Here is a 12877-nt window from a genome sequence, read left to right on the forward strand (position 1 = left end):
GACGAGTGGTACGAGTGCGGCGCCAGCACGCCCTTCTGGCTTAATGCAAATTGCCGCCGCTGAAATCCTACCCGCGTGCTTCGAGTACCGAGCTATCGATCCCTGCCCTCCGATCGAGTCGTCCTATCCTTCCTTTCGAATTTCCTTTGTGATCGATCTGTTTATATATATATCGAACTATATATATTAGTAAATATAAATTGGGTCGTTGAAAATGATCGTGGCAAAATTTAAGAAGAATTCGAAGTTAACGTATTTTTATGGAATCAGAATTTTTTAATTTATAATTTAATTTGGCTCAACCAGTGACATTTAAACAGCGATATGTTTCGTATATATAGTAAATAATAAAATATATTATCGTTATTCTTTTGGTAAATGGGTAATTTAGTTTTATAGCCTGAAAATTCTATATTAAAGTAATTAGCGCCGTTTCCAGTTACCAATTCATCATTGATTTGGAAACTTTGATAAAAATTCACTTACTGCTACTATAAATTGAACAGTGTCCGGATACTTATGACTAATGTGGTAATTATCTGTAGTACACGAGGTAGCGTAACTATCGAACTTTCTATGTAAGATTTTATCGTCGAATTTGAGGAAATCGGAACTCATCAATGGATCAGGTGGATGATTATAATACACTGGAAGGATATGTACTCTAACAAGTTATGACAAAGATAATACACATAATGAAAACGATTACGATATCGTAAAAACTGACGTAGTAAAGAATGATTTGAATCATTCAGAAGGAACAGATCGAAAAGTTCTCTAAGGACATAATATCGTACAATCGAGAAGGATTTGATACATTTACAAAGACTTTATGCCGGATAAATTATTTGAAGGAATAGTCGAACGATTAAATATATTCACTGTACAAATGTTATTCCAATCACGGTCATCAGTGATCCACGTTGAACTGAACGTGTTACTACGATCGATTCCGACTTTATACGTTTCACAATTTACAATCTAGAATTCGGCTCGATTCTTTGTTAATATCGAAGTAATAATCTTACTTTGATCGACGTAAGACTTCGTTGTCGAATCGGAGAAAGTTAAAGCTTACCGATGGATCAGTTGGCGGATAATTGCTATAGCACGATTAAGTTTGAATCGGTGATGGTTCGTGATTGAATGTACAAGGTATAGGATATGTATACCGGGCCGAATTTCGGCCGTGTTATAGACACGAATTCCGTTGTTACTCTGAAATCATGATTTTCGTTTCACGCGTACGCGCATGTTATACGTTGAAGTATACACACGTGCACGTAACTAGGGTCGTTAATTGAACATCGATTCAATGCTTCTTTGTTTGATAACGCTTGTTTCAATACAACGAAATATACATCTCCCTCCGGTGATTTTAATTATATGTACGGTTATTTGAGCACACGCGATAACGGTAACGCAGAAATGAATTTGAATTTTCAAGCCAAATGGGAATTTCCCCGATCGCTGTCCATAAACGTGTCGCAAAAACGTTCGTCGAACTCTCATGGACACTGCTTCTTGCCGCCGGTTGTATATTTTACGCCTAATTACACGCTGACCTCGACCAAATTGTTACGATTCATCGTTTAAAGTAAATGTCGACGAACGAATTTTTACTTTAAACAAAAAATACAATTTCGTAGCGAATAACTGTGGATGACAAACGTCAGCGAAAGGTCTATCCGCGAAAAGAGACTTACGTGTTTTCAAGCAAAAGCAAATGCCAGCCACTGCTAGGAATATGGCGAGAAACGAGATCACGGTAGGCGCCAGCACGTGGGCGTCAAAAAACAGCGAGGTCTCTTCGGTTTCCGGCGGATGCTCGTCATGCATTCGATTACTGCCGGTCGGCGATAGCGTGTTGAACAGGTATTCGGCCTGCGTCGAGCCTGCGTTGTTGTACGCGGTGACACGGAGTTCGTATTTGGTACCACTTTGCAGACCCACTATAGGGAATCTCGATTGCGGCGGCACGCTATTCGACACTGCAACAGAATTAGGGTCGTTGTGTGAAACAGACCATAACATGCTGCGGGCTACAAAAAGTTTCCGGAACTATTTCGGATACCAAAACTTTTAAAAAGACTTTTGTTTTTAATAACCGTACTTTTCTTTTATATTAATGGAGAAATTATCATTACCGATCGGTATTAAATAAATAATCAAGAAAGTAAGGTCAGGAAAAAATGAATAGTCCGCGAGCAAAAACCATGAACACCTTTTTCCATGATAATTTACCAATTAATTGTATCAGCTTTTGTAGCTACTGTATAGGTCATTCCATAAGTTCGTGCCGACTTTTGTGTATACATTTCATGTGTCGATTTATAAACATACGGCGATAAGGGACCGATGCACTTGAGCTTAGCTGATCGAGAACAGGCTAGAGCAGATTTTCGTGGATATAAGGTGGTAATATAGCGAACACAGTGATTTCTAACAGTAAAAAATCATGAGTGAAATGCGTATCCATTTTCGACATCTCATGTTATATGAATTTCGGAAAGGAAGTTCTGTAACAATTGCCACGAGAAACATATGTGCTGTTTACGGAGAAGATACGCTTTCATCTCGCACCTGTAGGAAGTGGTTCCAACGTTTTAGAGCTGGGAATTTCTGTTTAGAAGACGAGGAACCTAACCCCAACCTAGGGGTGATCTATGTATACTATATTAGTCCATGTAATTTGTAACTTATAAAATTTCGCTAATAACAATAATTCAAACTAAATCAGTATCTCCATATAATCTTCTACTTCTGTAACGCTTACCGAGCAACCAATCACCAGGAAGTCTCCTATATTCTGCCACGAAATACAACAAAGGACATCCTCCATCTTGCCAGGAGGTCAACTCCAACGTAATGAACGTCTGGTTGGACTTGATCAGCTGATGTTTCGTAGGAGGAATAGGCTTCGTCCCATTTGTCTTCGCTGTCTCGATCTTACTGGCGCTTCCGCTACCAATCCTGTTGAAGGCTGCTAACGTGAACTGGTACTTGGTCCCACATTCTAAACCTTCGAGAAGATGCGTGTTTGCTTTCCTATCCAACATCACTTCCTCCCACTCGGAGTACTCTCGACGATAAGCCAACAAGAATCCTTTGATAGGGGCGCCCCCATTGTCGCCTTGCTTCCACTGCAGTTGAACCGCATCGGTTGTGGTACCGGTGGCGATCAAAGTCGGTGGAGTTGGCGGCACTGTGCAAAGTTGTTCGATTAAGGCCAGTGGTTTGATCGCTCAAGAACGACTGCTCGATTGATTAATCACGTTAAACTATAAATTGGACAGCCGTAAATAGAGAACGGGAGAGAAGTTGTTTCCCTCGATCTGTTAAATCTCTCAACTAGTAACGTTCATTGAGTCATTCTTGACCCGAATGTCTTCCACTGTCGTTAACAAATTTCTGAAGTTTTAAGGAAAAATGAGATAATCGTTATCGATAATCGCCAATAATACGATATTGATGATCGTACTTGATAGTGATTTTTCACTTCATTCTTTCGCTACAAATTTTTGGTGAAATATCAAGAATCACTTGGTTTGTTCAAACTTGAGCGAGATACTCTACCGCAACAGAGTTAGCCAGAGAAGACGAGATAACTCCAAACTCTTGGGCTATGTTTTAATGCGGCATTTCATTTCTATTGGAAATAATTTATTTCAATTCCATTTATTCGAATGAAATTTTAGTTAATGCTCGATTGACTGGATCCCTGCCGATCGAATCTCTTTCACTTATTTGAACACGGACTTTTATTATGTGGGAATAAAAATAATGATATTGATAAACTGCTATCGTATGAATTTTAATTACATTATTTGTCCCATGACAAATTCAGATAAACGAAATCATACTGTTATTCACATTTAGAAAAATTAGAATTTAAAATTGATTTATTTTGACCAATTTTTCATTTCATCGTTATCGAAATTTCTAGGCAAACAACGACCCACTTTACAAGTAACGAGTCTTCAAAGAAACTTGAAAAGAATTTGTAATTCATAAGAACCAACTGTTCAACAAATTCCAAAGCAAAGTCTCTAGGTGCGATCTATTCTTGCTGAGCTTGAGATACAGCCACCATAGTCTCCGACAGGAAACGAAATCAGAAAACTCAGTGCACGTCGCGTGTAACATATTTGCCTAGTTTTTCCCCAAATCCGTTCTCACGTACGACCGCGAGAATTCGAACGACGTGGAGATTGTATCGTCGTCGTCGCGTTCCACGCTCGTCCCGCGTAACTAAGTGTCTTTGGTAAACGTATTCGTCGTATACTACTTACCATAACTATCAGGTCACTTTGTTTAGTATTTTGTATCATAAGGTATATACAGGGTGGTTGGTAACTGGTGGTACAAAGGGGTGATTCTACGCGAAGAAAGAAGTCGAAAATATAGAATAAAATTTTTTTTTCTCATTTTTTTTTTTTTTTAATTTTTCCATCGAGACAACGATCTACAGTGATGTCCGTTATAACCGCACCGCACGCGTACCGAGCGAAAATTCAAAGTCGATTTTCTCGAAAACAAAGCCTCGAACGAAAAATTTTTATTCTATATTTTTGACTTCTTTTTACGCGTAGAATCACCCCCTTTCCGCTCGTACCACCAGTTACCAACCACCCTGTATATAATACAAGTAACAAAACGAACTATCTTTCCTTATTATTCATTGGGAGAAAGTAAACAATTTTACTTTATTCAGTATATTATATCGTAAGGTATATATGACGCGAGTGAAAAAATAAATTTGTAATAAAACAGCAATGAGAGAGAGAGAGAAAGATATGCAATTTATATGAAATTTTAATAGGTGTTTTAATACTTATAGTTGTTGGTGTATCTTCTCGAGCGTGTTCGAAATACGTATTTTATTCGACGCCAAATAATTGCATAGCCATCGAAACGTAAAACAGTTCGATGTAACTTTTAACGAACTCTCCTCTTCCCATTAACGGCGAGCTTTTCCAGGATAACTGCGACCAATTCCCGTTCATTGCCATGATAATACGCGCGACGCAAGCGAGACAAACGAAGGTTACCCAGGACGCGACGTCGATTTGCGTTTTCGACGCGACGTCGATTCGCGTTTCCAATGCGACCCGTTGACCCGATTCGTTTCGCCATAGCGGTTATCTGTCTGGTATTATCCCCTTCTCGCCGAAACAATGTTACAAACAACACGCGGTAAACCCTTTACTTTAGTTGTAAATCGCCGATGGAAGAATCCTAAACCAAGCGAAAGGGATACCACGAAGGAGGAATTTTTACGTTGTGGTTTAAAAAGATAAGTTTTCGTATAATAAGGGTTGGAAGGATTATCTTAAATACAATAGAATCTCAGTTTCGAATGAGCGGGAATAAAAGGATTGCCTCACGTTTCTCACCGTAGATACAATAACAACGTCGCGATAAAGCGATTACTGCAAAATGACATTAAAGGACGAAGAATCTGGATCACCGGGATAATTTTTTCTCCCAGGTGACTCGTTCCACATACCTTGCACTTGCAGCGTGTACACGATTTCGTCGGAGCCAAGAGGATTCTTCACGTGGCAGGAATAGTTTCCCTCGTGCGTCCTCTGCACGTTCTTCAGTGTTAATGTGTTGTCCGAACCGATGTCTGATCTGTCGTGGAAACATCATCATCTTATATACTTACATACACTGTAGCACTGTCTCAAGTGTCGTAATTCGCGGGCAAATTTCCTGAGATGAATTTATAATCACGAATTTCCCGAGATGAATTTATAATCACGAATTTATTATTATTTACTATTACGCACGACCGTGACGATAATGTGGAACGCGTTGATTTAATCTTTGTGACAGTAATCACATTTACGACTACAATCGTATTTGTGTAGCTTTTCTCTGACATTTGTTATCTAAATCATTCGCATCGTCGAGGATTTTTTAGTTCATGAAATTTACCTTTTTTCCATCGTTCTAAAAATACTTAATAACATAGATGACATCGATGATCACCGTGACAGTCAACGTGTTAAGTAGTCGTAAACTATTCCAACCGCTCGAAAAACTCGCAGGAATTTATTATTATGTATTGCGTTCAATGTACGAGACTGAACACAATCTATGATACATCTACACGATCTTGCACACGTTTCACACTTACTTCTGCTGCAACTTGATGTCGCCGCGACGCCATTCCACCGTCGGCCGTGGATTACCGACGGCGAGACAGGCCATATTGACGTCCACCCTCCACGGCACCACCAGCGGTACTCCGAACGATATTATAGCTGCTGGAACTAATTAAAAGTCCCGGTTATCCTTGCTCTTCGTTAAACTTCCTCCAGCTATGATCCGTGTTTGAGTTCACTTTCGAAACTTGCCTCGTCTATTCTCCTCTCTCATCGTTTCTCCTTCTCCTTATATTCCTCGAGAGCAAAGAATTTTTAACGGGACATTTGAGAAACGAAACTCGAGCACCGATTTCGGGGAAGATGCTTTCAATTATTCGAACGAATCTAGCCGGGTTACTTTGATTAAAATACATGATTCCCGGAAGTCCTATATTAGCACAGCCACTTCGATCAACTTCGACCCCACCCAAACTTTGAACCAGTCAAAGTCAAAGTAAAGAATCGTGGGAGTAACATCGATTATACATCCCATGCATATGAAACGAGGCAATGAACAAGTAGTAGAGAAATCCATCGAATGTCTTGTTCCAGAAACGAACTTGGTCTATGAAAATTATTATTGGTATGCTATCGTTTTATTCATTTGAATTACTAAATTACGGTTAAATTGAATTGTAATGATTTTATTTCTGGAAATCATCGTGGCTATCGCATTATTAGAATATTTAAGATATTTAAAATATTTTGATGCGATTAAATTAATTTTCGAAGACAAATATACGCAATAAGGAGACCAAAAACGAGTTTATAGTCGTCAAATCCTGCGGAATTACTTTGCTATTGGAAAAATTCTTTACCTTTGTGTTCTTTAGCTTCATAGTATTGTAATTTTAAAATTATTATCGGAATTCGTTAATTATAATGGTTTCGCTTTTCCAATAAGAGAACGTTGAGCCTCGTGTGTCGATGAAAAGTGGGCAAAAAGTAATGAATTTTAACAGGAATTACATTTATCGAAGGCACGTGATTATTCATTCTATGTTTTATACAACTCTCTTTATTACGAGAAATTTAGTACTTTAAGAACTTGAGGGAACTTAAAATCTATTTGAAGGAATTTATTGTTGGAAAGAATGGAAAAATTGCGGAGAGAATGATGTTTGGGAGGAAGTTATCGAAAGAAACAGTGAAGACGTTACTTGATAAAGCGCTAAATTTTTACCTAAATTTCGTTACGAACTTCTCGAACAACTTCATATTACAATCTGATTAAATTGACTTTTGCAAGCCAATATGCAATAATAAAATTGGCCTTTGTAATTGTCAATCCTGTTAGAAGTACTTTATTATTTGACTAGTTTTTTATCTCCAGACATTTTAATTTCTGAAGTATAAGTTAGATTAGAAAAGTTCTTTTAAGCCGATGGAAAGACTTCCGACGTTAATGATATTTCAATAGTACATGTATGTAGCAACTAGCAAGATATATTATCGCTATATCTTCTAATAGATAATTTAAGTTCACTGTTGATCTCACAAAGAGATATATATTTTTTACAGTAAGTACTTCTAATTACTACTAAGTACAGTATTAATTACAGTACTACTTCTAATTATTACAGTAACCGGATATTTACAACAGCCATGAAAGATATTGGTACATGTCCTTATTTTCTAATGAAGAATTTCGTTATCAAATTTTTCATCCCATTTTCATTATAGAAAAGTATATAACTATATTAAAGTACCACGAAAAATGACAGGCAATTTAATATACTTGGACCTAATTAATTAGTATCTAAATGTTCTAATAAATACAGTAAGAACGATACAGCACTTCTGAATCTTAAAAAAGTAGAAGGAGAAGCTCAATGTGAATGAAAAAAAGAGAAAGTGACGATGGTGAGAGTAGAATATAGAAATACAAAGCCAGCATCGTGTGGTTTGTTTCCCGGGGGATCATGGTTCACGAATTTTTCATCTAACTTCCACGTTCATTGGCCCCATTTTCCACGTGTTCGCCACGATCGTTCGCGAATCGAGCTGTTCAATTCAATTCCTCCAGGGAATGAAAGAAAGAAGAAGAAGAAGAGAGAGAGGGGGGCGGGGGAGAAAGAGAAATAGCCGAGGGTATGGTTGAAACGAAGAAACGTTTCTTGCGGCAGGAAGAGGGAAAGTTTCGCGTTCGTCGTACGATGGCTTACCAGTATTGCTCAACTGAAGTTTGATGACCGGAGTGCTAGGTCCTTGCCCCATTTTGGTCGAGGCCGTAACCCAGGCCTCGTAGGATTCGCGCAGCTTCAACCCAGTCGCCTCGTAGTGCAGGTTCTGCTCAGACAACGAATTTTTAGTGATCTTCACCTCTTGGCCCTGGTCCAACACCCGAACATAGACGGTGTATTTGGTAAGGATTCCGTTGGGTCGCCGTGGAGGCAGCCAAGATATTACCACTGCGTCTTCGTTACTGATCACAGCTTTCACGCGCTCCGGCGCGTCCGGAACTGAAACAGGAGAACTAGGTGTGACAGCTGTCCCGGATGTGCAGCGGAAGAGATGGACAAGAGAACAGAAAACGTTGCTTACGTCGATGGTCAATCGTGATACGTTTCGAATTCGGGATTGGTAGAGTAAAAAGAATATGTTGGAGGAGAGTTGTCAATCTTTTTTAGATTGCGTTTCTGTTGAATCGTTGAAATATTGTTGGTAGAGATAAAAGGTCAGTTTTATCGTATATATTCGTTGTATATTGTATCGTATTTATGTACAAAGCTTTCAGTGTAACTTAAAGTTTGTTTAAAAAATATTTTCTTAATTATTTATATTAAACCATCTATCAGGTAAGTGACGAGTTTCACTACGACAAAATGCTGTCTCGAGACAAGATTCAATCGTCAAGTCATGTTTGCATTTCATTCGCTAATTGGAAGTATATGATAAGACGTGTTGCATCGGAACAGGTGGTAATTTGGAGGAATAATGTCTAGAGAACATGCTGACTGCTGCAAGACGTTCCAAACAAGATTCATTACGATGTCTTTTGTCGCAGGAGCAGTGTGTGGCCCAGCGTTGTCACTCAGCAATTTCGTAGAACATTCTCCTTTGTCAGCACTTAATCATTGGATCTTGCCTAGAGACGCAATATCTTTCCGTGGTAGAATTCATTATTTGCCTAATAGATGGTGTACAGTTGTAGGATGCGACGACAAATACTTTGATCCGACAACTTGCAGTATTTTCTTTTTAAATAAACATTGATTCTCACTGAAAAATTTGGATTATTCATTCGTACGCCTAATATTTTAATAATGCATCTATATATAACATTCTGTAATAATATATTTATTTGTTAACACACGAAGCAAGAATAAAATATATCTCGAATCTCTCGTCATAAGATGACGAACAATTTTAGAATAAAATTTTGTAGCAATTTATTCCCCTAAAAATGATCCTTCTGTAGAATGTACCTATACAGATTTTTGTGACAATGACTATATACGTCTGTCGATAAACTTTGTCGAAAAAGTATCACACAATCCTTTTTAATTATATTCATTAAAGCTCTGCTTTTCTGAAATTCTCTTTATTTATCGGCTCATTGACACGTGATTGTATATCGCCAGCTGTCCGTTGCACGGCTCAAAACGAATCGGTGTTCGGCAACTAACAACGTTTATAAAGGGCCGACGAGTAAATCCATGGGACCGGGAGGCGGGATTCACTCGCGCCGAGTTTCTGTCATTGACAAACTCTCCCCGGGACTCGGGCGTTTTCTTTGTGATACACGAAATTTCGATTACGTCCCGCGCCTGTGCTTCGTTTGGCGAGGCAGTGCGACGCGACGCGCGTTTATTACGAGTTTCGCGATAACGCGATACAATTATTCGCGACCCATTTCGCGGAATTTCGACGGGCCGGCGCGTACAGTGGCCCGTGTGCAGCTGCGTTTAATGGAAAACCAGCTGCTGTTGAGTTTCCACGTTGTACGAGAACGAGAACAAACTCGGTATAACGTTAACTTCAAAGGCGCGACTAAAGTTTCTGTCATTGACTCTTTTCGTCCACGTTTCTCCATTCTCGTTAAACAGCCACGCCGATTCTCCGGAATTCATGGTTGCAAGTGGCCTCCTTTGTTTCCGGTATAAAGCGAACCGTGCAGCCATCTCACGCGAACGCCGTTTGGCAGGAAATTTTCGAGCTTATGTTACTCGAGTTTAAACTTCTTTTGGGTTAAACGGTAGTGAAATAGCGCACATGAGCTGGGAAGAAATAAGTCGTCTTACGGAAATATCGGAGAAATTGGAATCTCCAAAGTCTAGCTGCGATTCTATTGTTATTAATATTTTATAAACATAATTTGCGAAATGGAACCGAGAATAAGAATTTGTTTTATGTAACAATGTTATGCTATATACTGTACTTTGCGTATTTTATGTATTCTTGAACATTACGTGCATTCTAAACATTTACTTCTACGTTATTTTAATAAATACGAGGATTCAGATGCTAAACGTATATGCTGTTCATATAAATTTTCCGACTTTTACATCTATCTCACACAGTATTTTCTCAAAATTTAGCTGAGGAAATTATACGATTCTTCCATCCAACACGTATGATTCTTCATACATTATGTTTCTCTCGTAACTTACAGAAATAGCGCTTGCATATTCTTACATCGTTATCTTGTATAAATGCAAATCTACGATTAATTAATCGCTTCATTGGTAATTTGAACATAAACCAGGTATCTTAATATCCATGAATAGCAATGTATACATTTGATTCACCGAAAATCGAAATCCAGATAATCGTATCTGGGATAATCAGCTAATTCAAGAAGCTCAATAATTTTAGTACCTCGACCAATACCGGTACTAGTGTCTGACAGCTCATTAACGTTTCAATAATCCTAACATCCCGGTTCTAGCCGACTTACATCCACGATCCACCCACTAACCCACCCCTCCTAATCTTCCAATCTCAATCCCAAAACGACAAACTGGCCGACAATCTCGTTGATCTATATAGTGATCTATTGAAACGTCAATAGAACGACTCTACTGTAAAGCACCGAGATGAAACCCGCAAGCTATACCGTCGTCGATTCTTCCAATCCTGTCGGAACGTCGCTTCGAAGATTTCCTTCTGTTCGTCGATAGTTGACGTTCGGTTGTTTACCACAGGACGAAAGCAAGAAATACGACAGATATTAGTAGCAAATGGATTACCAGTTTCTTCGGTGGTACAGGAAACCGGACTGCTGGTAACACCTTCGCCAGCCCTGGTGTACGCCAGCACCTGTACGGTGTAATTAGTGTAGGGGCTGAGACCATGCAGCACCGTGCTCAGTGCATGGCTGATCTTCGTCTCCCTGCCTGCCTGCTGCTCCAAAACCGCGCTGGCCGCCTCGTACAGCAACTTATAACCCTGCACGACCCCGTGAACTTTGTCGGAAGGCGGTGGTTTCCAGGTCACCTGGATGTTCTGGCCGGTTAGAGCGGCGCACGCCACCGTCTGCGGCGGGGCGCTTGGAACTGCGTCAAATTGTAACCATGAATTCGTTGCAAACCTTCGTATACCATTGTATTACTAGACGTGCTCGTTCTATAAATACGCTACACGCGGCGGTTTCTCGTGACCGGTGAAAATTAACCTTCACGCTTGGAAATGTGGATGCGGCGGAGGGAAAACACGAGGGTGGTCGTCGATCGCATCCTCGTTGTCTGTGGAAATTCGAGCAAAGAGGCAGGATGACGGAGTCGCGGGTCTGGTTACTGCCGCGGCAAATGGCGTGACTAGAAGTTTTCAGTTTCGAGAGGAAATTCGAGGACAAAGAGAAGAGGTAAACTGGGTGTCGAGTGGATTGTTTTTGCGCTCCTGATTGCAAGGGTAGAATTCTTCGAGTGCTAACTTCTTGAGGAGAAAGCGAGCAGGAGAAACCGATCGATTTCTTCGAGACAGGGCTCGTTATTCGAATGTCGTTGTGTGTATAGGATGTGACCGACTGCAGAGGGATTCCTCTGTCTCGTTAAAAGGGTGGTCCACAAGCCGCGATCTTTCTCCACTGGGTCAAATGTCAAAAGCGGAAAAACGACGTGGCATGCGCGTGTACACGACACAAAGCGATATCCACTCTATCCGTGGTTTTCACGGAACGCAAAAGAGTGTTTCTTTTCCGAGGTAGCTCGTTCGATGGCTAGCTGCATCACGAGTTCTATGCAACCGAGAAAACCGAATGGGAATATGGAACGCGACCGCTCCACGTTTCCGGTTGCTCTCGAGGGAACTTACGACGGAGAGAAATTTGTCCTTCGAAATCCAACTGTCAAAACGCTGTTGTTCATCTTTTTTCGCGGAGATATGTAGTTTCAGGCGGCTGAATTTCGAGTTATTTCCGACTATCGTTGGATGACGGGTTTGTTGGAAAATGTGGTACGACCGTTTCCTCGAGTGTTGGCAAAGGAAACCGCGCAATTAAGCGCAGCCATTGTTTCGAGCGGAACGAACCACGGAAGTCGCACGAGTGATGGACAGATTTCATGCATCGTTGCAGCTAGTCGTTGAACTTTAACTCGCGATAAAGGTCGGTTAAACGTTTGGTCGAATGTTTCAAAAATTGAAATGGGAACTCCACGAGGTCTCGATATTTCTATATTAGATGCTGTTCACAGTATTATTTAAACTAAGTTATTTCGAAAATATTTTGGAAGTAGATGTGGTCACTGGTTACATAAGGATTACACAGAGTGTCAAATATC

General features: G+C 40.0%; 1 protein-coding gene across 5 annotated transcripts in view; it reads right to left on the reverse strand.

Moving 5' to 3' along the window:
* LOC117157627 (cell adhesion molecule Dscam2) overlaps positions 1 to 12877 on the reverse strand; it is a 90365-nt gene that overhangs the window by 5233 nt on the left and 72255 nt on the right. For all 5 annotated transcript variants that reach the window (XM_076619364.1, XM_076619363.1, XM_076619362.1 and 2 more), the window contains exons 17-22: positions 11348 to 11653; positions 8321 to 8617; positions 6146 to 6281; positions 5510 to 5637; positions 2777 to 3205; positions 1707 to 1991 (exon numbers count right to left, since the gene is read on the reverse strand). In XM_076619364.1, coding sequence (XP_076475479.1) covers positions 1707 to 1991; positions 2777 to 3205; positions 5510 to 5637; positions 6146 to 6281; positions 8321 to 8617; positions 11348 to 11653 — 1581 coding nt within the window. The remainder of the gene's footprint in view (positions 1 to 1706; positions 1992 to 2776; positions 3206 to 5509; positions 5638 to 6145; positions 6282 to 8320; positions 8618 to 11347; positions 11654 to 12877) is intronic.

Source organism: Bombus vancouverensis, chromosome 6, assembly GCF_051014615.1.
Source record: "Bombus vancouverensis nearcticus chromosome 6, iyBomVanc1_principal, whole genome shotgun sequence".
Lineage (NCBI taxonomy): Eukaryota > Metazoa > Arthropoda > Insecta > Hymenoptera > Apidae > Bombus > Bombus vancouverensis.